The sequence below is a fragment of the Sarcophilus harrisii genome, chromosome 2 (genome assembly GCF_902635505.1).
Source record: "Sarcophilus harrisii chromosome 2, mSarHar1.11, whole genome shotgun sequence".
NCBI classification, from domain to species: domain Eukaryota; kingdom Metazoa; phylum Chordata; class Mammalia; order Dasyuromorphia; family Dasyuridae; genus Sarcophilus; species Sarcophilus harrisii.
Genome location: NC_045427.1, coordinates 373963691 through 373985042, shown reverse-complemented (window position 1 = coordinate 373985042; position 21352 = coordinate 373963691). Strand labels below are relative to the sequence as shown.

General features: G+C 37.9%; 3 protein-coding genes across 3 annotated transcripts; all 3 read right to left on the bottom strand.

The window, feature by feature from the left end:
- Positions 1 to 5658: 5658 nt before the first annotated feature.
- On the bottom strand, positions 5659 to 8784 carry LOC100920858 (protocadherin beta-2-like). Its single transcript, XM_031953421.1, has one exon. It carries the CDS (start codon positions 8303 to 8305, stop codon positions 5942 to 5944), a length of 2364 nt encoding a protein of 787 aa, XP_031809281.1. The 5' UTR covers positions 8306 to 8784; the 3' UTR covers positions 5659 to 5941.
- Positions 8785 to 11002: 2218 nt separating this feature from the next.
- LOC100920598 (protocadherin beta-2-like) lies at positions 11003 to 17943 on the bottom strand. The gene has a single exon (XM_012551272.3). The coding sequence runs from the start codon at positions 14535 to 14537 to the stop codon at positions 12165 to 12167; it is 2373 nt and encodes a 790-aa protein (XP_012406726.2). The 5' UTR covers positions 14538 to 17943; the 3' UTR covers positions 11003 to 12164.
- Positions 17944 to 17948: 5 nt separating this feature from the next.
- Positions 17949 to 21241, bottom strand: LOC116421638 (protocadherin beta-2-like). Its single transcript, XM_031953420.1, has one exon. It carries the CDS (start codon positions 20387 to 20389, stop codon positions 18041 to 18043), a length of 2349 nt encoding a protein of 782 aa, XP_031809280.1. The 5' UTR covers positions 20390 to 21241; the 3' UTR covers positions 17949 to 18040.
- Between the last annotated feature and the right edge of the window lie 111 nt (positions 21242 to 21352).

Here is a 21352-nt window from a genome sequence, read left to right as displayed (position 1 = left end):
CAGAGATCTCTTGGTGTCATAGTTCCCTATAAAAATACTCCTTCTGCAAAATTCAGCTTGTTGTTGAGGATGACAGATTCCAGTTGTCTCAAGCCATCATCTCCTCCTCCTCCTCCTCCTTCTCCTTCTTCTTTTTGCTGAGGCAATTGGAGTTAAGTGACTTGCTTAGGATCACACAGCTAGGAAGTATTAAGTGAATGAGGTCACATTTGAACTAAGGTCTTCCTGACTTTGGGGCTGCTGCTCTATCCACTGTACCACCTAGCTGCCTCAGGCAAGTCATCATTTTCTATAAAAGATTATGGTTTCTAAGCTCTTCAAGTCTTCACTTTCTGCTCCACCCTACCCCATACATACAATGTATGAAAAATATATTAATAACAACTCTCCTATAATCTCAAATATTAAGGAGTTGCCTAAAGCTCAGAGAATATGAGTGAGTTATCCATAGTCATATAGCTAATAAATTCCAGGGATGAAATTTGAAGCCAGCTCTTTCTGACTCCTTATCCAACACTCTCTACCTACTGTGCCATGCTGTTCCCCACATATGAACATTGAAACCTCTTGATAGATCATGTTCTATTGCTGCTGAAGAACTGAGAATAGATCAAAAACACTAGACTATTTTGAAGAATGGCATGCTTTTTAAAAATTATTTTCATTGCATAGCAAAAATTGTCAACACAAGAAAAAGCAAATAAGCATATAAAAAGAAACAAAATTTTATCTTAAACCTTTAGCAGAACTAAATAAATTTAAAAGCATCAAATAACAAGAGAAAATTATTTTGTTCTTTTCCTCTTTCAAGGATTGTCCAAAATTGTCCTGTATTTGACCAAGAATACTCTACTCCATGGTTCTATATAGGTTTTAAAAATATTTCATATCCTTAATCCTATAATGATTCCATAAAAATGGTTTGTTTTTCCCTCTCATCTTTTGATAATAAAGTTATTTTGGATTGATAATAGGGGAATTTGGATAATGCCACTCTAAAGTATGGAAAATATCGAATATCATTAATGTACTAGCATCTTTCAAAGGAGAAAAACAAAAGTTTGTGTCAAATTATAAAATAGGAATATTATGGCATTTTAGTATATATAGTTATATGATAACACTTTAACTGCTTCAAAAGGCAAAAAAAAAACATTTACAGACTTCAAACTAATTGATTATATATTCATTCTAATTACTAGGATAACTCAATACTCATCTCAATTATAAAACCTAGGAACAACATTTGGTATAACCTATTAGTCAAGATTATAAAGTGTAATGTTTTTGAGGTATGGGAATTGGTTGGCTTCAGGCTCTCTGGAGGTGAAAGTTTCCTATTGATTTCCCATCCCACCCAGTTTCCATCCACAGTCATTGCCTTAGAGACCAGGTAATTAGATTCTGCAACCTGGGGCACCAAGTCATTGAAAAAAGTTTTGCCATTCTGATGTGAATATAACATGAAAAAAGATCTATGGTTCATGGTCCAGAATTACAAATGCAACCCTTGCCTGGTTGCCCAACACTGAGGAACCACCATCATATATTCTCAAAATGAACTGGAAAGTCTGACTGGTTTTATTATCCAAGGATCTCAGAGGATAAAGGCTTTGTCTGATTTAATGAGGATCTAAGCTAAGGGTGGGGGAGAAGGAGGGTGTCAGGAAGCAGCACAGAATGAAAAACTTTGGAATTGGTCTCCAAGTCCTGTCATTGATGCCAACAATGTAGAGGGGGAAATTGTTGTCCTCCTAGAAGTACACAATGTAGACTGAGTAAAGCATTGTCATTTATATCAGAAATCATCACTATGAGGCTTAGCTCAGTTTTGAGATTTGAGAATCCCAAACTGAGGACAATAGTACTCAGTCTTACTCTTCCTATATACTGATCTCCTGGTTAACAAGAAACAAATATTCTCAACTGGTATCGATATAAAAAAGAGGTCTTCCCAAATAGAGCAAACCATATTTTTATGATCTTCTGATATTTTGTAAGCTTTTCAGGATTTTAGTTCATATGTAAATAACTTCATTAAAACTTAAAAATCAGTATTCTTGAGGTTGTCAAATAAATAACTTAAAATGATAAAAATCACTGTCAAAAAAAAGAATATTTTTTCAGAAAGACCATTACCATCTGTAGCTTCAATATATTTTCCTATTGCTGACTAGTCCCAAAGTTTAACCATTTTTTCTATTAAATTTACCATTTCTGAATTTCATCAGAATCATGGAAAATACATAGGATATTTTCTGATGATTTCTTACATGAGAATCTTTAGCAGAGATGGTGACAGCCAAGGAATCTATAGGTCTATTATCAGGGACTTTAACTCCATTTAATATCTGAATACAAAAGTGTTGTCATTAATATCCATAACCAAAAACTAGAATTGAACAATCTCAAAGGTAGGTAGAGATCCACCGTCCACAGCCATAAGAATAATTTTTTTTTTATTTTAATTTTTTTTCATGAGAATAATTCTAACTTTAACTTATTCCTAACAGTCCAACACTTTGTCTATCATGAGTTCCAGGTGCTTTGCCTGTCAGTGCTGCAGTAATTTGAATGTGAAAATGTGAGTTGGGGTGATTGTGTATTTCTGAACACAGTTGCTTCTTACATCCCTTTAGGCTTTCCCAAATAAGCATCCCGGTAGATTCAGAAGCAATTTAGGATCCATTTAGAATGGGAAATGGTCATATCTGCAATTCAGCCTGGAAAGAACTAGAAAGATCTTACATTGGGGTCAAGCAGCTCCTCCTGGCTCAGTTTTTTTTTTTTTTTGTTTGTTTTTTTAGGATAGATATCTGTTCTCATGATTGAACTGCAAATACTACCTGCTATTCTCTCTCTCTCTCTCTCTCTCTCTCTCTCTCTCTCTCTCTCTCTCTCTCTCTCGTATGTTATGTTGTGATCCACATTCACTTCCTACAGTTCTCTCTCTGGGTGTAGATGGCTCTCTCCATCACAAGATCATTAGAACTGGCATCAATCATCCCATTGTTGGAGTCATGCTCATCAGAGTTGATTGTCGTATAATATTTATGTTGTCATGTACAATGATCTCCTTGTTCTGCTCATTTCACTTAGCATCAGTTCATGTAAGTCTCTCCAGGCCTTTCTAAAATCTTTCTCTTGATCATTTTTAATAGAACAATAATGTCCCATAATATTCATATACCACAATTTATTCAGCCATTCTCCACCCGATGGGCATCCACTCAGTTTCCAGTTTCTTGCCACTACAAAGAGGGCTGCCACAAACATTTTTACATATTGGGTTCCTTTCCTTCCTTTAAGATCTCTTTGAGATATAGGCAAGAGAAACACTGCTGGGTCAAAGGGAATGTACAGTTTGATAACTTTCTGAGCATAGTTTCAAATTGCTATTTGCTATTCTCAAAAAGAATCTTCCCCCACTCCTCCCACATTACCTACAATGGGCATCATTCTTCTTTTCCTCTTCCATTGAAAGATGTTTGAGCCCACTCCAATCATAAAGAGTAAAACTTGAAAAAAAAAAAAAGCAAAACTTTTTTTCTGCTGAATTGCTTCTCCTTCAGGTACCATTATAAGTGGACTTAGTTTTGCCTCGCACAATTAACAGCCTACAATGGTGCTTTCAGTCCTCACACAGCGGGCTATATTAAATTTCTGGAAAACCCGAAGTGACATGTTATTCCTCGTGCTTTACCAGGACTGTGAGCTGTACCATAGAAATTAGGGGAGTCAGATCAGGGTGCTACAAGACTCTATTCTATAATGGATGTAAAGCATTTATAAAACTTAAATTTTATTTTAAAAATTGTAAAGTTCTATATAAATACCAATTTTCACTGTGGTCATAGTTAGTGTATAGTTAATAGTCTGGTGATGACTTCATTTTCTATATCTTCTATTATACTCTTTCTGAGCTCAAGTGACATTTCTAGAATACTAAAGGAGTATGCTGATAAATATTTAACAACGAAGCTGGAGAGGAGAGAATGAAATATGCATACCTACACACACACTCACCCATATTAACACACACACATACTTCAACTTAAATTTGAGTGGTTATCACTTAAAAAAAAATCTAGACAATGAAGAAACCAATAATCCAAGACTTCATTTGTAGCAATTGCTGATTTCTAAGATACAAATACACACAATAAAAATTTAACAGTCATCCCTACCAAGCCCATAGGAGCTGACTACAGCACAACTCTATACTTTGAGTTTAGGTCCTCCAAAAAAAATTTTTTTTATCACCTTCACCAGTGATCAGATTGAACTCCATTTGTTCTCAGAAACATTTCTCTTGGTTATATGTAGTGAATGAGGGCTCTTCTTGAGCTAAACTTTCAGTTATACTTGCTATTTCATGTGTCACTTGATGGCTTTTTATTTTGTTTCACTGTGATCATTACTGTACTACTGTACATTACTCTAATTTATTTCATATAAGACAGTGTGAAAATATGATAAAGTAGGAAGTAGCCTCATTAACCCTGAATGTTAATGATAGTTTTTATTTTTATAGTACTTTAAGATTTGAGAAAAGTCTTACATGACCAATTTTATTTTATTCTTACAATAATCCTGTAAGATAAGTACTGCCATTATCCTAATTGTACACATCAGGAAACTGAATGTGACTAAATATTTTATACCTAATTGTTAATGCTTCTATTATGAAAAGAAAAGAAATCCTCAGTCATAATGATTACCTGATTTACAGCAAGGAGTAGTGTTTCAAATAATAAGTGTAATATCTACAAGGTGTGGTGATTAATTGACTTCTGATGGAAAGAAGACTCTAAATGATATCAGACTCTCTAGTTTTCAACACAAATGTTAGAAATAGGGACAAATACTCACACATAACAGTTTGTAAAGGTCAATTAGATAATATAAAAATGACACAATAATTATCCATTTTGGTAGCCTATTAAGACATATTTTTAAAGAGATGCATAAACTTTTCTCTGTTCTTTAAAGTGAAGGCAATATTTTTTTCACCATCTAGATGTTTAATAAGAATAATAGGGCAACAAATTGTTAATATTGTAATAGATGTTAGATATGATCTAGGCCAACAATTTTTTCACATAAAGAAATTGAGCTGCACAGCAGTGCCAAAACCACCTTTATTGAAGAAAAGAAGGATAAAATTTAAATGTGGATTATTTAAATTTCAAAAGAAAAATTTAGCAGACAACTGCAGAACTTTTGCTTAGTTTTGTTGTGAAATTAGAAGCAGAAGAACAAGAAGAGCATTGTACACGACAACATCAATTTTATATGACAATCAACTCTGATGAATGTGACTCTTTCCAACAATGAGATGATTGATACCAGTTCCAATGATCTTATTATGAAGAGAGCCATCTACACACAAAGAGGACTGTAGGAACTGAATATAGACATAACATTGTCACTCTTTTTGTTGTTGTTCGTTTTCATTTTGTTTTCTTACTCACTTATTTTCCTTTTTTATCTGATTTCTCTTGTGCAGCAAGAGAATTGTATAAATATGTTTATACATATTGGCTTTAACATATTTTAACATGTTTAATATTAACATGTTAATATTGAATTGCTTGCCATCTAGGGGAGGTGGTAGGGGGAAGAAGGAGAAAATCTGAAACACAAAGCTACGCAAGGGTCAATGTTGTCAAATTATCCTTGCCTATATTTTGAAAATGAAAAGCTTGAGAGAGAGAGAGAGAGAGAGAAGAGAGATTAGAAGAATTTTTCATTATCTACAGGATGTTACTTCATTTCTAATACTAATGCAAATGAGAGGATACAACTGTAAATGTGAAATTTACATACAAGTTATATATTGAATTTCTTAAGGAAGAAATTAGAATGAGTGAGTAAAACTGATGGGGGGAAAAGACTTTCAAAGTCTGTTCTTAAAACTGTATTACTAAGCTTAGTTATTCTAAGATGCTGGATTGTTCTCTGCATCATTCCCAGATTTTTGAAGAGGAAAACTGGGAATAATTGGCTTTAAGAACTTGAACTCACTTGTCCCTAAGTCATTGGTCAGAGATACTTCATATTTGTAGCTCTGAGACAAGGTCCCAGTGCCACTGACATCCACCAAATGGCTCTGGAAGGGAGCGCTGGATAGAAAGTGACTATTTCCTTTATTAGTCTTTCTTTTCCACAGTCTTATGGTGATAAACAGAATGATAGAGACAAGAAATAGAATGGACACTGAAGCCAGAGAAATGACCAAGTAAAGAGTGAGGGAGTCATTTTGGATCTGCTCCTTGTTCGAGTCTGGGATCTTCACATATAGTTCTGAGAAACCATCCACCAGGAGCACATTTAGTGTAGCCATTGTGGAGAGAGCTGGCTGCCCATTGTCTTTCACCAGCACCACAAGCCTCTGCTTGATAGCATCTCTGTCACTAATGGGCCTAGTTGTGCGAACTTCTCCATTGTGGGCCCACAAAGTGAAGAGACCTGGGTCTGTGGACTTGACCAGCTGGTAGGAAAGCCAGGAATTTTGTCCCCAGTCCCTATCCACAGCTACCACCTTGGTAACCAGGTAACCAGGCTCTGCAGTTCTGGGCACCAGATCATTGCAGGGAGCTGTGCCATTCTGCAGGGGGTACAGAACAAAGGGGGAGTTATCATTCTCATCCTGTACCACAATCTGAACAAGAACCTGGCTGCTCAGTGATGGAGAACCACCATCAGCTGCTCTAACAATGAACTGGAAAGCTTGGATGGCTTCATAATCCAGAGATCTCAGAGCATAGAGATAGCCATTGTCTGAGTTGATGGAAATGTAGGAGAAGAGGGGCAGGTCTTCAGACTCTGGAGGCAGCAGAGAGTAGGTGACTTTGGCATTGATTCCTGAGTCCCTGTCACTGGCACTGACACTGCCAATGTGGAGGGCAGGACTGTTATTCTCCTGCAGGTACAATTTGTAGACTCTCTGAGAAAACACTGGAGGGTTATCATTGACATCGGAGATTAATACTGTGAAATTGTACTCGGTTTTGAGCCTAGGAGACCCCAAGTCTGTGACAGTAATAGTGATATTATATTCTTCCTTGTTCTCTCTGTCCAATGCTCCATCTGTTACCAACGTATAGAAGTTTTCAAAAGAAGGTTTTAGGACAAAGGGAAGATCATCTTGGATGGAGCAAACTATTCTTCCATTTTCCCCAGAGTCTACATCTGATACGCTGAAAACAGCGACAGTTATCTCAGGCAAGTTCTCTGGGATGGGGCTGGTAAATGAGGACATAATCAGCTCCGGAGGGTTGTCATTTAAATCCTTCACTTGAACAACTATAGTGCATTTTCCAGAAAGGCCTCCACCATCTGTGGCCTGAATATTTATTGTGTAAGTATGAATTGACTCAAAATCCAGTTTCTCTTTTAGACGAAGTTCTCCGGATTTTTCATTTAATTGGAAGGTTTTACGAATACGTTCAGATGCACGAAATAACGAATAGGAAATCTCTGCATTATTTCCTGAATCTAAATCTTTAGCTGAGACTGTAGCAACTAGGGAACCCGTAGGGCTGTTCTCAGGAAGCTGAACTTCATACCGGGAATGAGAGAACACAGGGGCATTGTCATTGATGTCCATTACCAACACTAGGATTTGGGTACTTCCAGACTTGGCTGGGACTCCCCCATCCACTGCAGTGAGAGTTAATCTAAACTCGGGCTGTTCCTCCCGATCCAGGGGTTTATCCAGTACAAGCTCTGGGTATTTCCGGCCTTCTGCGTCCTCTCGAATTTGAATGTGGAAATGAGAGTTTGGGCTGACCGTGTAGTTCTGGAGACTGTTGTTCCCTACGTCTAAATCCTGCGCATTTTCTAATAGAAACACAGTCCCGGGGGAGGTACTCTCGGGGATTTTTAGGATTGTCTCAATGTCTAGGAATACTGGCGAATGGTCATTAACGTCTTGTATCTTAAGCTCAGAGCGAACGACCTGAAAAGGGTTTTCCAGTAAGATCTGAAAAGGTAGCACACAGGGCTTAGTCGGACCGCACAGCTCCTCCCGATCCAATGTTTCTCTCAGGAACAGATCCCCTGTTTTAGAATTCAGCTGCAAATACTCTTTGTACCCTTTGAAAACGACTCTGGCCCCCCGATTTGACAACACTCCTACCTCCAGCCCCAGAGCCTTTGCCACATTGGCCACAAAAGAGCCTCTCTCCATCTCCTCCACCACCGAAAACTCCAGTTCTGAGGCCGCCCCAGACACACCCAGCAGAACAAGGAAAAAAAGAACTTGCCTTTGCTGCGGAATCATCCTCCCTTCCTGCTCCATAGTTTCTTTAGTCCTGCACTTCTCAAACCTCTCAGCTCTATTACAAACGCAAACGGTAACCAGAGGCTCCACTTTTGTGTAGCTGGGGGGGAAAGCCGATCCCTTTCTCCAGATGAAATTATCAAAGCTTCTTCTCCGCTTCCGAAATGTCGGATTCTGGTCTCCCTTTCAGGACAATTGGAGAATTCGCGGAGTTTTCTGCGTTCTTAGTCTGCAGCGCCACCACGCGTTCTTCATTATTTTTCTCAGAATTAAGTAGATGTTTTAGGCAACTCATACCAGATACCATCCTTCGCATTGTATTTTGTAGTACAAATGGTATATAGCTTCATTTTTGCAGGGATAGCCATATAATTTTCACAACCAAACACAACATTGTCCCATACCATGCACATATATGTTTCTAAAAGTTGGCTTAAAAGAACATTCTAGTCAAGAGTCTTACAGATCTTAAAGGCAATAAAGAATATCTAAACTGCAAAAGAAAAGACTTAGACCAAAAAAAAAAAAACAAAAACAAAAACAAAAACAAAAATACAAAACAAAACAAAAACCAATACTCAATTCTTAAATACTAAGAGGGACTACTTTTGAGATCAATAGGCAGACAGTGAATAAATGATGAAGAGTGGATGGGCCAGGGAGAGGGAGGAAGAAAGAAAGTGGCACTATCCAGACTGAAGACAGCCGATGCTTCCTATTGCTCTCAAGTCTGTGAACCTATAAATCCCAAAATGTAAAACATTCCCTATCTATTATTTCTGGTGATCAAAGATCTTTCCTCTTCACAACTGAAATGGTGGAAAGGCTCTGTGATCAAAGGTCTCTTTGCTACCAGACTTTAGATATCACCGTTTTATGATTCAGTATTTACCACCTTTAGTTGGCTCAGTTGACCGAGTGCCAGGCCTGGAGTCAGGAAGAATTATCTTTCTAAGTTCAAATTTTGCCTCAGACAATTTGAAGCTGTGTAACCCTGGACAAGGCACTTAACCCTGTTTGTTTCAGTTTCCAGGTTTGTAAAATGAGCTAGAGAAAGAAATATAAAATTATTCTAGTATCATTATCTAGAAAATCCCAAATGGGACCAGAAAGAGGAAGACATCACTGAATAACAACAATACCACCTAGGAAACTGATACTCTGGCAATGAGGGCTCAGGTCAAAACTATGTTTCCTGGGAAAATGACTTTCTTGGAAGGTTCACCGTGGACTGAGTGTGGACAATAGATAATAATTTCAGTCAATTGGTCTAGAAAGGAGAAGAATCTGGCAAATGGAACTTCATTTCTTAGACAATGACTTTTATAGGAATGTTGGGAGGGGGGAGAAGAGATAAGAAATTAAAAAAAAACCCAAACGTTATTTTAGCATCTTAACACCTGCACAGCAGAGAGAAGAAAACAGACAAACAGTACAATTTTAAAAATAATATTAAATTCATAATGTGTGCATTTTAATATAAAGTATAAGTAACAGAGATTTGGGATTTTATGTACAACAATCTTTTCTCTTTTATATGTAATTTTTGGTGTTTGTTAAAATAGAAATAAAATGCTTAAAATTTAAAAAACCTAAACCAAGAGAAACAGAGGAAGAAAGGGACACAAAAAAAGAGACTGAGACAGAGACAGGGAATAATTCTGAAACAGCTTTTAACTTTGTTCCTTTCCTCTACTACCAAGAAGATAATGACTTTGATCTACAAAGTTGCTAATTCACCAAATCAATTTTTAAAACAACCAGAAGAGCAAAAAGGAAGAAAAAAAGAAAGAAAAGAATAAAATTCAAATGCAGTATATACCAATCCTACTGTTAATGTTAAGACATTGAAAACTCCCCCTCCCATCCCACTTTCACATTCTCTATTTTAGGTTTTAATGACATAAGATCAAAGATATAGAACTGCAAACAACAGGATCATTTTTAAGTGGAAACGTTACTCCCAAAAAAAGACAGTATGGTTTAGGAGAAAACCTGTTTAATTGGAGTCAGGAATGAACAGTAAAAAAATTTCTCTTTTGACATTTATTACTTATGTGACCATAATTGACCCACTGAATATCTGTGCGCCAGAGGCTCTTCCCTATCAATTGTTTACTAAATCATTGGTGAGTTGTTCCTCAATTTGAAAAAAAATCACACATCTTTGTGCATCAGCTCATGAAAAGAAGAAAAGTGCTTGAATCCCATTGAATCCCAATTAGCATTGAATTCCAAATAATGTTAGAGTGAGATATGGTTTATCATCTTAATCTATCTTTTAAAATAATAAAAGTGTTTTTGCAGGTTAAAGGATAGAGTGACCTCAAATAAATACAACTTTCTTCTACTTTCAAATTCAAGTGATAATATGTTCTGTAAAAATGAGAAATGTGCCATAAATAGTATTTCTTCAAAATTGAACATTGATTGAACACTGAGTTGAAAAATTAGGAAAACCCTTCTGGGTCAGACATTCAGTAATAAAATGCAGAAGAGGTACGTATGAAGTGTCTCAACGATCTCAAACAGATATTATAAAAGCATGAACATTGTCCAAAATGGTGACACTCATGAAGTGGAATGTTCCTTCATATTGAAAAATGATTTAAATAATCAGAAGAGAAAACAAAGACATAGTTATTTAAACTTATTTTCAGGCCCTGAGGGGAGAAAATAATAACCATTTATTAATACTTATTTGCTAAGTACTGTGCTAAGAACTTTATAAACATCTCATTTGAACCTCACAACAACTCTGCAAGGTAGAAGCCTTTATGCAAATGATGCAAATATTCAAATCTATGGAACTAAAGGGGAAAAGTGGCATAAACACATACAAAGTAGCTCACAAGGATGACTTTAAAGAACAATAAAAACAGGCATGACCCCACTTCTTCAAATTTACATTGAGAATGTGTAGAAATCATCATAAATGAGCAATGTCATTGGAATATTCAGTGATGAGAAGTCTTCATTTAGTATTTCCCAGTTGTCTCCAAACCAGCACATAGTCTTTCTTTTTTTTCACATCCTCTTTCTTCACAAGAATTTACTATAGAATTGTCTTCATTACCTTCATAAAGGTGTGTTATACCAATTTTTCATCAATCATTAGTTCTTTATTAGACCTTGTTTTTTAGACATTATTTAGGGGACCGACATCAGAAACAACAAATAAGAATATTTTCAGTGATGTCAATGCAACACTTAAAAACAAAATCTAAGCAAATAGCTTCAATCTTAATTTTTTTAAAGTATATGGTAAATTATAAAAATTACAGGGTCACAGCGAGTAAGTTACAAGATTATCACCGTTCTCTAAAGATCTTTCATGTTAAAAGTGGTGGGAAGTAAATAAGAAGAGAAAAATCCCCCAGAAGATCAGAACAGATGCTTAGAATGCCCTTCAAGAGAACCACAATTATTTTTATTGTCATAATAAAAAAGAACACTTGGAAAACATTCTTTTGATAGTCATACAGAAGAAGATAAGTCTGAGTGAGAGTAAGGAGTCACAATCAAATTTGAGCACTTGAAAAACATTGACTGAATTACTTGACTAAGAAATATTAACATTTAAATTTTAAATGAGAAAGGGAACATATGGTAGTCTACTCATTAAAAAAATTAATAGGGTATAATTTTTAAGATGTAAGGGAACAAAAAGAGAAGAGAAAGATTTACAGGGAAAGAATGCAGGGAGAAAAGGAAAATATGTGTGTAGGATTGGATGGAAATTTAAAACCTTATGACAAAATGGAAAAGTATGGAAAATTACTCTTTTCATGCTATAGGAGGACAAGCAACTAATGAAAGAGGAAAGGGAAGGATGCCATAAAACCTAGCCTCTATGCATTGTAGCACATATCAGATCCTAAGTAAAGCAAAAGCTATTCCTTAAAGCTGAGTTTTCAATCGAGTTCTCATTTACCTCCAAAGTAGGAAGGCTGGAAACAATTGGCTTTAGGAACTTAAATTCACTGGTTCCTGAGCCACTGGTCAAACACACCTCATACTGGTAACTCTGGGACAGGGTTCCTGTCCTGCTGACATCCACTAAGTGACCTGGGAATGAGCTATTTGAAGTTATTTGATTAATGACAGTGGTATCCTTCTTTCTCTTCCACAGACAAATGGCAATGAACATAAAAACAGAGACCAGAAAGAGGAAGGAGATAGAGGCCAGGGAAATGACTAGATAGGTGGTTAGGGAATCAGTTTGGACCTGCTCCTTAGATGCATCTGGTAGCTGCAGGTAGGGTTCAGAGAAGCCATCCACCAGGAGCACATTTAGTGTAGCCATGGTGGACATAGATGGCTGTCCATTATCCTTCACCAACACCACAAGAGTCTGCTTCATGGCATCTTTGTCACTGATGGGCCTTGCTGTGCGAACTTCCCCATTGTGAGCCCACAAAGTGAAGAGACCTGGGTCTGTGGCCTTGAGTAGCTGATAAAAAAGCCAGGAATTCTGTCCCCAGTCCCTATCCACAGCTACCACCTTGGTTACCAGGTAACCTGGCTCTGCAGTTCTGGGCACCAGATCATTGCAGGGAGCTGTGCCATTCTGCAGGGGGTACAGAACAAAGGGAGAATTATCATTCTCATCCTGTACCACAATATGAACCAGAACTTGGCTACTCAGTGATGGAGAACCACCATCAGCTGCCCTCACAGTGAACTGGAATGTTTGGATAGCTTCATAATCCAGGGATCGCAAAGCATAGAGATGGCCATTGTCTGAGTTGATGGAGATGTAGGAGAAGAGGGGCAGTTCTCCAGTCTCTGGAGGCAGCAGAGAGTAGGTGACTTTGGCATTGATTCCTGAGTCCCTGTCACTGGCACTGACACTGCCAATGTGGAGGGCAGGATTGTTGTTCTCCTGCAGGTACAATTTGTAGGCTGTTTGAGAAAACACAGGAGGATTATCATTGACATCGGAGATGAGCACCGTGATATTGTGCTCAGATTTGAGCCTCGGGGACCCCAAATCCATCACTGTAATAGTGATGTTGTATTCTGCCCTGCTCTCTCTGTCCAATGCTCCTTCTGTTACCAGTGTGTAAAAGTTCTCAATGGAAGGTTTCAGGGCAAAAGGAAGGTCATCTTGGATGAAGCAAACCATCTTTCCATTTTCCCCAGAGTCCAGATCTGAAACCCTGAAGACAGCTACCACTGTCTCAGGAGAATTTTCTGGGATGGGATTGATAAGTGAAGATATCGTCAGCTCTGGAGGATTGTCATTCAGATCTGTCACCTGAACAATAACAGTACATTGTGCTGAAAGACCCCCACCGTCTATGGCTTGGACATTTATAATGTAAGATTGAGTTGATTCAAAGTCCACATTTTCCCTCAAGTAAAGTTCACCTAATTTCTCTTTAAGGTGAAAAGTTTTACGAATGTTTTCAGGGGGATACAAAAATGTGTAAGATATTTCTCCATAATTCCCTGCGTCTAAATCTGTGGCAGAAACTGTGACAACCTTGGATCCAATGGAACTGTTTTCAGGGATGTGAATGTTATATTGAGACTGAGCAAACACTGGCGCGTTGTCATTGATATCCACTACGAGAACTCGGACTTGGGCAGTTCCAGACCTTGGTGGGACTCCCCCATCCACTGCAGTGAGAGTTAAAGTGACCTCAGACTGCTTCTCCCGATCCAGCGTTTCATCCAGAACAAGCTCTGGATATTTCCTGCCCTCACTGCTATCTCGAATTTGAATATGGAAAAGTGAATTGGGAGTGAGTAGGTAGTTCTGGATACTGTTGTTTCCTACATCCAAATCTCTAGCACTTTCAAGCAGAAATATAGTCCCCGGTAAGGTGCTCTCAGGAATTTTCAGGAGCATCTCAGTTTCTAAGAACACTGGGGAATGATCATTAATGTCTTGTACCCGTAATTCAGCTAGAATAATCTGAAAGGGATTTTCTAGTAAGATCTGAAAAGTCAGTATACAAGGCTCAGCCGTGCCACACAGCTCCTCTCGATCCAGTTTCTCTCTCAGGAGCAGATCCCCAGTTCCACGGTTCAGCTGCAAATACTCTTTGTTCCCTTTGAAAGAGACCATGCCTCCCCGATCTGACAGCTCCCCTATCTCCAGGCCCAAGGACTTTGCCATATTGGCCACAAAAGAGCCTCTCTCCATTTCCTCCACTACAGAAAACTGCTCCGGCTCCGAGGCCGCCCCAGACACACCCAGAAGAACAAGGAGAAAGAGAACTTGCCTTTGCTGAGGAATCATGGCTCCTTCCTCTATTTTTGATCTCCTCCTTTCAATCAGTGTGTCCTAGCGCAACTGCAAACGCTAATTCGAGGATATAACTTTCCTCAGTCTGATTGGTATCTCAGAAATATGAGGTGCCCGAATCCTTCCTTTAGCTCGTTAAGAAAGCTCCTCTTGACTGATTCAGCACTGTTTTTTTTCTGGGAATTGGCGTATCCGCTGATCTTTTCTGCGTCTTCTTAGCCTGCATCGCCACCATGCGATTCATCACCATCCCAGAATGTAGTTTAAATAATCATGCCAGATGCCCTGTCTTGAATTACTTTATGTTTTTCAACGCGTCTCTGGTCGTTCTTTACAAGAGAATCCATATCAATGTTGCAAGCACTAAGAAATGACACTATGTCTTGATTTAGGATTTTGTCTAATACCATATATATATGTATATATATACATACACATACATACATACATACATACATGTTAAAGATAAGTACTGTGAAAAGGCTGCAACCATTCGAACATTTTAACACAATTTTTAAGCTAAAAAAAAAAAAACTACATACACCTTCATGTAATAGGCCCATCGCGGATGGTTTTTAGAGACTCTGATAAGAGCAAGAATAAATCCTAAGTTTGAGGGTGCAAAAAAAAAAAAAAAAAAAAAAGAATTTCGAACTGATTTTCGGCTATGAAAGTTCTGCTTTGGGAGTCTGAGTGTATAAATACATGCAAGAGGGTCCCATATGATTTCGGTGTCATTTTTAAACTTTAAACATTTTTAAAATTATTTAACTGAATTGGAAGAATGACCCAGGAATTTCATGCTCCTTGCCATTAAGTAGATACTATACACTATTCTCCCACTCACCGATCCAAATGAGTGCATGTATATTCCTAAATTCCACTGACTGGCACACAAATCCAGGAAATTGTGTTTCATCTGTGTTTTCCCAGAAAGGAGATAAATTTTCCTGATTCTGGGCAGAAAGAATAGGGAGACGATCTATTTATTGATGAGAACCCGATATTCTAAGGGATTCAATTTAATACGTATCCTGTATGAGATAATGGTTCTGAACTGTCCCTTATTTTTAAAATGGTTTTATAAATTCTTTTTACAGTCTTATTATTTCACAATGACTCAATTCTTTACAAACACTCCTCTTAATAACAAAATATAGTTTAACAAAACAAATCAATACAATGGGGATACCTAAAAATTATGTTCACCTTTGGACACCCATAGTCAGTTAATTTCCTATAGAGAAAGACCTTTTCTGTTCCCTAAAGACAAAATAAGTTGTTGCATTGATTGGAATTCTGAAATCTTTCAGATTTGCTTTTCTTTCCATTATTATGCTTAAAATGCAATTTATTCTACTGCTTCCACTTTTGCTACTTCATCTGTTCTTACAAGTCTTTCCAAGTTTCTTTGAATTCTTAATATTTGTTTCTTTGTCTTTGTTGGTTGTAGCTGCATAATAATTATTCCTGTGTCACAATTTATTCAGTTGTTCATCAATATATGAGCATTTATTTTCCTTTCAGTTCCTTTTTACTAACCCAAAAAGCCTGCTTTCTCACACATCACGCTACAGTGGTTATGGTAATAGGTAGAAAATATTTTTTTAATTGGTTAGTGTTTATTTTGTGATGAACTAAGGTACCCAAGTTCTAAGTATATATGTTTCTTCAGGAAAACTCTGCCAGTGAAAAATATGCTTGGAGGTTTATGAAATAGTGCTATGAAAGCCAAAAGAAAAGATTACAACTCTTTCATGGAAGGTTAGTCTGATGTTCCACATCCTAGAATGCTGTGGCAGAGGGAACAAACTTCTTTCCTGATTTCACATTCATGTATTAGTGTTTCCTTTTTCAAATTATTGATATCTTTTGTTTTTACAGAGATTCATTTCCCAATATAGCCCTCTCTCTTCCCATTCCCAAGCATTGATAACTGATAATGAAGAAAAAAACCCAGCTATGCAATGCTAACTAATCCAATAAACAAGTTGAATATTTTGCCTAATCTTCTCTTCTTGGGACCAAACTTAGGCATTATAATTTCTTATCACTTAGTTTAGATTTTTTGTTTTTTGTTTCCACTTAAAAGTTATTGTTTAGATTGTTTTCTTCTTTTATATTATCTTTTTTCTATTATTTGTGTTTGTCTTCCCATCATTCTCTGTATTCTTCAAATTTGTTGTTTCAATACATTCCATTACATTCTTGTGACACAATTTATATAGCCATATACCAATTAATAGGCAAATATTTTGTTTATATTACTTTGTTTATATAGATTTATGTATTGGTTATTTAGTAATGAAATAATAGTGGATAATTGGTTCCTTTTCATGTAAATGTGACCAAAGAAGAAGTACATTGGTTTCTTGGAATGATAGGGCTTAGAATCATGAAAACTTTGATTTAGTCTCCTCTGTCACACTTACTATGTGATGCTCAGCAAGCTCCTTAGCCCCAATAAACCTCGGGCATGTCTATCGCCACTTAAGGGGAAAAAATATGGTCAAAATATAAAGACCATAGTTTGAGTACTTTGGCATGGCTTTCCACCTTAATTGAAACTTTTTATTCACTAAAATTTTTTATTTGAGGGGGCAAGTTAGATTGCATGTGTCCTTCTTAAATAACTTTTCTACTCCCAGTACTGATAATTATGTCTTGTTCCACAAAAGTTTATATAAAATTATATTTCTTAGATTTTAACCATGAAAATAAATTAAAGACAATCATAGGAGAAATTGGCCTGAATGGGGTGGGGAAAACAACATGTGTAACTGAAATTCACATCTTACTTCTGATAATTATTACTTATATGACACAAGGTAAACTTTTTTTGGTAAAAATAAGAAACCGGAATAGATAACTTCTAAAGTCTCTTTAGTTCAAGATTTATTACCTTATAACTCTTCCATATGTAATGTTTTGTGATCAGTTTCAGATGGGTTTTTTAAATTAAATCTCCCAAAGGCCAAAGACTCTGATATTAAAAAGGAGATTATTTAACAACACTCATTTGAACAAGATGTTAATACCATTTGATTGGCACACCCCACAGAGTGGGAAATTAATGGAATACACTCAGGGAAGGGAAAAAGAAAATGTTCATGTAAAATGATTTTATGTCAATTCCTTTTCTTTTGTAGGATGTTTGGTGCCAAACCTCAGAGACTTCAGATGAAAAGTGTTATAAACTTATTTAAAGTAGTACACCACAACTACATTTTAACACCATAACCTCATGTCATTTATAATTTATGCGATTTGTATGTAATTAATTTAAAATAGTATTGGGAAATTCAGAAATCAAAGTACTGTGCTTCCTTCAGAATTAAGGATACAGAGAGAAGAGAAAAACATTTCTGAAAGTAGAAGAGTACAAATATTATAATAAAATGGAATGCTACTTAATTGCATTTTTTTTTTTTTGCTACACAGATAAAGAATGGGATAGGATGGATGGTCAAAATATTAAGTGAAATACAAGCTATTTCTTAAGTGTGGGTTTTCAAGTCTTTTCCACGTTGCTCAGCAGGTGGTAGGGTGGGAATAATAGGCTTCAAGAATTTAAATTCACTAATCCCTGAGCCACTGGTCAAGCAAACTTCATATTGGTAACTTTGAGACAAAGTCCCTGTCCCACTGACATCTACCAAGTGATCTGGGAAGGGACCACTTGAAACGAAGTGACTATTGTCAATGGAATCCTTCTTCCTCTTCCACAAGCGAATGGCAATGAATATGATAACAGAAACCAGGAAGAGAAAAGAGACAGAGACCAGGGAAATGACTAGGTAGGTGGTTAGGGAATCAGTGTGCACCTCCTCCTTAGATGCATCTGGAAGCTGCAGGTAGGGTTCAGAGAAGCCATCCACCAGGAGCACATTTAGTGTAGCCATTGTAGACAGAGATGGTTGTCCATTGTCCTTCACCAGCACCACAAGCCTCTGCTTGATGGCATCTCTGTCACTGATGGATCTTGCTGTGTGAACTTCCCCATTGTGGGCCCACAAAGTGAAGAGGCCTGGGTCTGTGGTCTTTAGCAGTTGGTAGGAAAGCCAGGAATTCTGTCCCCAGTCTCTATCCACAGCTACCACCTTGGTCACCAGGTAACCTGGCTCTGCAGTTCTGGGCACCAGATCATTGCAGGGAGCTGTGCCATTCTGCAGAGGGTACAGAACAAAGGGAGAATTATCATTCTCATCCTGTACCACAATCTGAACCAGAACCTGGCTGCTCAGTGATGGAGAACCACCATCAACTGCCCTCACACTGAACTGGAAAGCTTGGATGGTTTCATAATCCAGAGATCTCAGAGCATAGAGATGGCCATTGTCTGAGTTGATGGAGATGTAGGAAAAGAGGGGCAGGTCTTCAGTCTGTGGAGGTAGCAGAGAGTAGGTGACTTTGGCATTGACTCCTGAGTCCCTGTCACTGGCACTGACACTGCCAATGTGGAGAACAGGGCTGTTGTTTTCTTGCAGGTACAATGTGTAGGCTCTCTGAGTAAAAACTGGAGAGTTATCATTGACATCAGAGATAAGCACTGTGATATTATACTCAGATTTGAGCCTCGGGGAGCCCAAGTCCATCACTGTAATTGTGATGTTGTACTCAGCCTTGTACTCTCTGTCCAGTGCTCCTTCTGTTACCAATGTATAGTAGCTCTCAATGGAAGGTTTCAGGGCAAAAGGAAGGTCATCTTGAATGGAGCAAATCATCTTTCCATTTTCCCCAGAATCCAGATCTGAAACACTGAAGACAGCTACCACTGTCTCAGGAGAATTCTCTGGGATGGGGCTGGTCAGTGAAGATATAGTGACTTCTGGAGGATTATCGTTTAGATCTATCACCTGAACAATAACAGTACATTCTGCTGAAAGGCCACCCCCATCTGTAGCCTGAATGTCGATGGTGTAAGACTGAATTAACTCAAAATCTACTTTTTCCTTTAAATAAAGTTCACCAGATTTTTGTGTTAGTTGAAAAGTTTTACGAACGTTTTCAGAGGCATGCAAAAATGTATAGGATATATCGGCATTATTTCCTGCATCTAAATCTGTCGCTGAAACTGTGACTACTCGGAATCCAATAGAACTGTTCTCAGGAATCTGAGCTTCATACTGGGACTGAGTAAACACTGGGGCATTGTCATTGATATCGACTACAAGGATTCGGATTTGGACAGTCCCGGACCTCTGTGGGGTTCCTCCATCCACAGCGGTGAGAGTTAATCGAACTTCAGGCTGTTCCTCCCGATCCAGGGCTTTATCCAGTACAAGCTCTGGGTATCTCTTCCCCTTGCTGTCCCGAATTTGACTGTGGAAATGAGAGTTGGTACCAATCGTGTAGTTCTGGAGACTGTTGCTACCTACATCTAAATCCTGCGCATTTTCTAATACAAATACAGTTCCAGGGGAGGTGTTCTCGGGAATTTTCAGTACCATTTCAGCGTCTAGGAACTGTGGTGAATGGTCATTAATGTCCTCCACTATCAGTTCAGCCCGAACAATGTGAAAGGGGTTTTCCAGTAAGATCTGGAAAGGCAGCACACAGAGAACAGCGGGGCCGCATAGCTCTTCCCGGTCCAATTTCTCTCTCAGAAGCAGATCCCCGGTTTTAGGATGCAGCTGCAAATATTCTTTGTTCCCTTTGAAAACAACTCTAGCCCCTCGCTTTGACAATTCTCCCATCCCCAGCCCTAAGGCCTTTGCCACATTGGCCACAAAAGAGCCTCTCTCCATCTCCTCCACCACCGAAAACTGCTCCAGCTCTGAGGCAGCCGCCCCAGACACACCCAGCAGAACAAGGAAAAAAAGAACTTGCCTTTGTTGCGGAATCATCCTCCTTTCCCCCTCTATTGTTCCTTTTAGCCCCTTCTGTCAATCTGTGTAGCCCAGCTAGACCGCAAATGGTAGTCAGAGGCTGTCACTTTCGTCCGTCTGTCTGGAAGAACTGATTCCTTTCTCCAGTTGCCGCTAACAAAGCTTCCTTTCTGCTTCCAAAATGTCTGATTCTGGCCTCTCTTTCTGGTTGGGTACTGGCATATTCACAGATCTTTTCTGCTTCTACTTAGTCTGCAGCGCCACCATGCGTCTCTTCGTTATTTTTCTCCAAATGAAGCAAATAATTTCACAGGAAACATGTACCAGATATCATTCTTAGAATTCTAATTTTTTTTTAAAGTTATGTTCTGCAGGGCTACCCATAACAATGTTATAAGCTTTCACAACATTACCCCACACCATACACATTTGTATTTATATATTTATTTACATAAATACTTTTTAAAAAGTTGGTTAAAAAGCAAATGCTTCAGTCAAGAATGTGGTCTTCCAAATCTTAAAGGCAATAGTAAATATATGTCCTAAAAAAGAAGTGATTTGCACCAAAAAGAAGCCACACTCAATTCTACAATGCTTTTGAGAGTAAATGATAGGGTGGGGTAAGGAGGAAGCAAACAGTAGCATCCAGATTGTATGTAAGCAGCTGATGATTCCTATTTCCTTCAAGTTTGAGAACTTATGAGTTCTCAAGCTAAGACGTTCCTTATTTGATCTTTTTTACTCATCAGAGGTCTTATTTCATCCCAAATGGAATGATCCAAGGGTTCTGTGGCCAAGGAGCTCTTTGTTAACAAAATTTAGACTTTACCTTGTTTTATGATTCAGTATTTACCTTTCAGGGCAGCAAGGTGGCACAAATGATGATGTGCCAGGCCTGGAATCAAGAAGATTTTTCTTTTCCTGAGTTCAGATCTGGCCTCAGATATTTCCTCAGACACTTACTGTGTGACCCTGGGCAAG

Coding starts and splice junctions, on each gene's coding strand:
- LOC116421638 (XM_031953420.1), bottom strand. CDS start 20,389: ATGATTCCGCAACAAAGGCAAGTTCTTTTTTTCCTTGTTCTGCTGGGT.
- LOC100920858 (XM_031953421.1), bottom strand. CDS start 8,305: ATGGAGCAGGAAGGGAGGATGATTCCGCAGCAAAGGCAAGTTCTTTTT.
- LOC100920598 (XM_012551272.3), bottom strand. CDS start 14,537: ATGATTCCTCAGCAAAGGCAAGTTCTCTTTCTCCTTGTTCTTCTGGGT.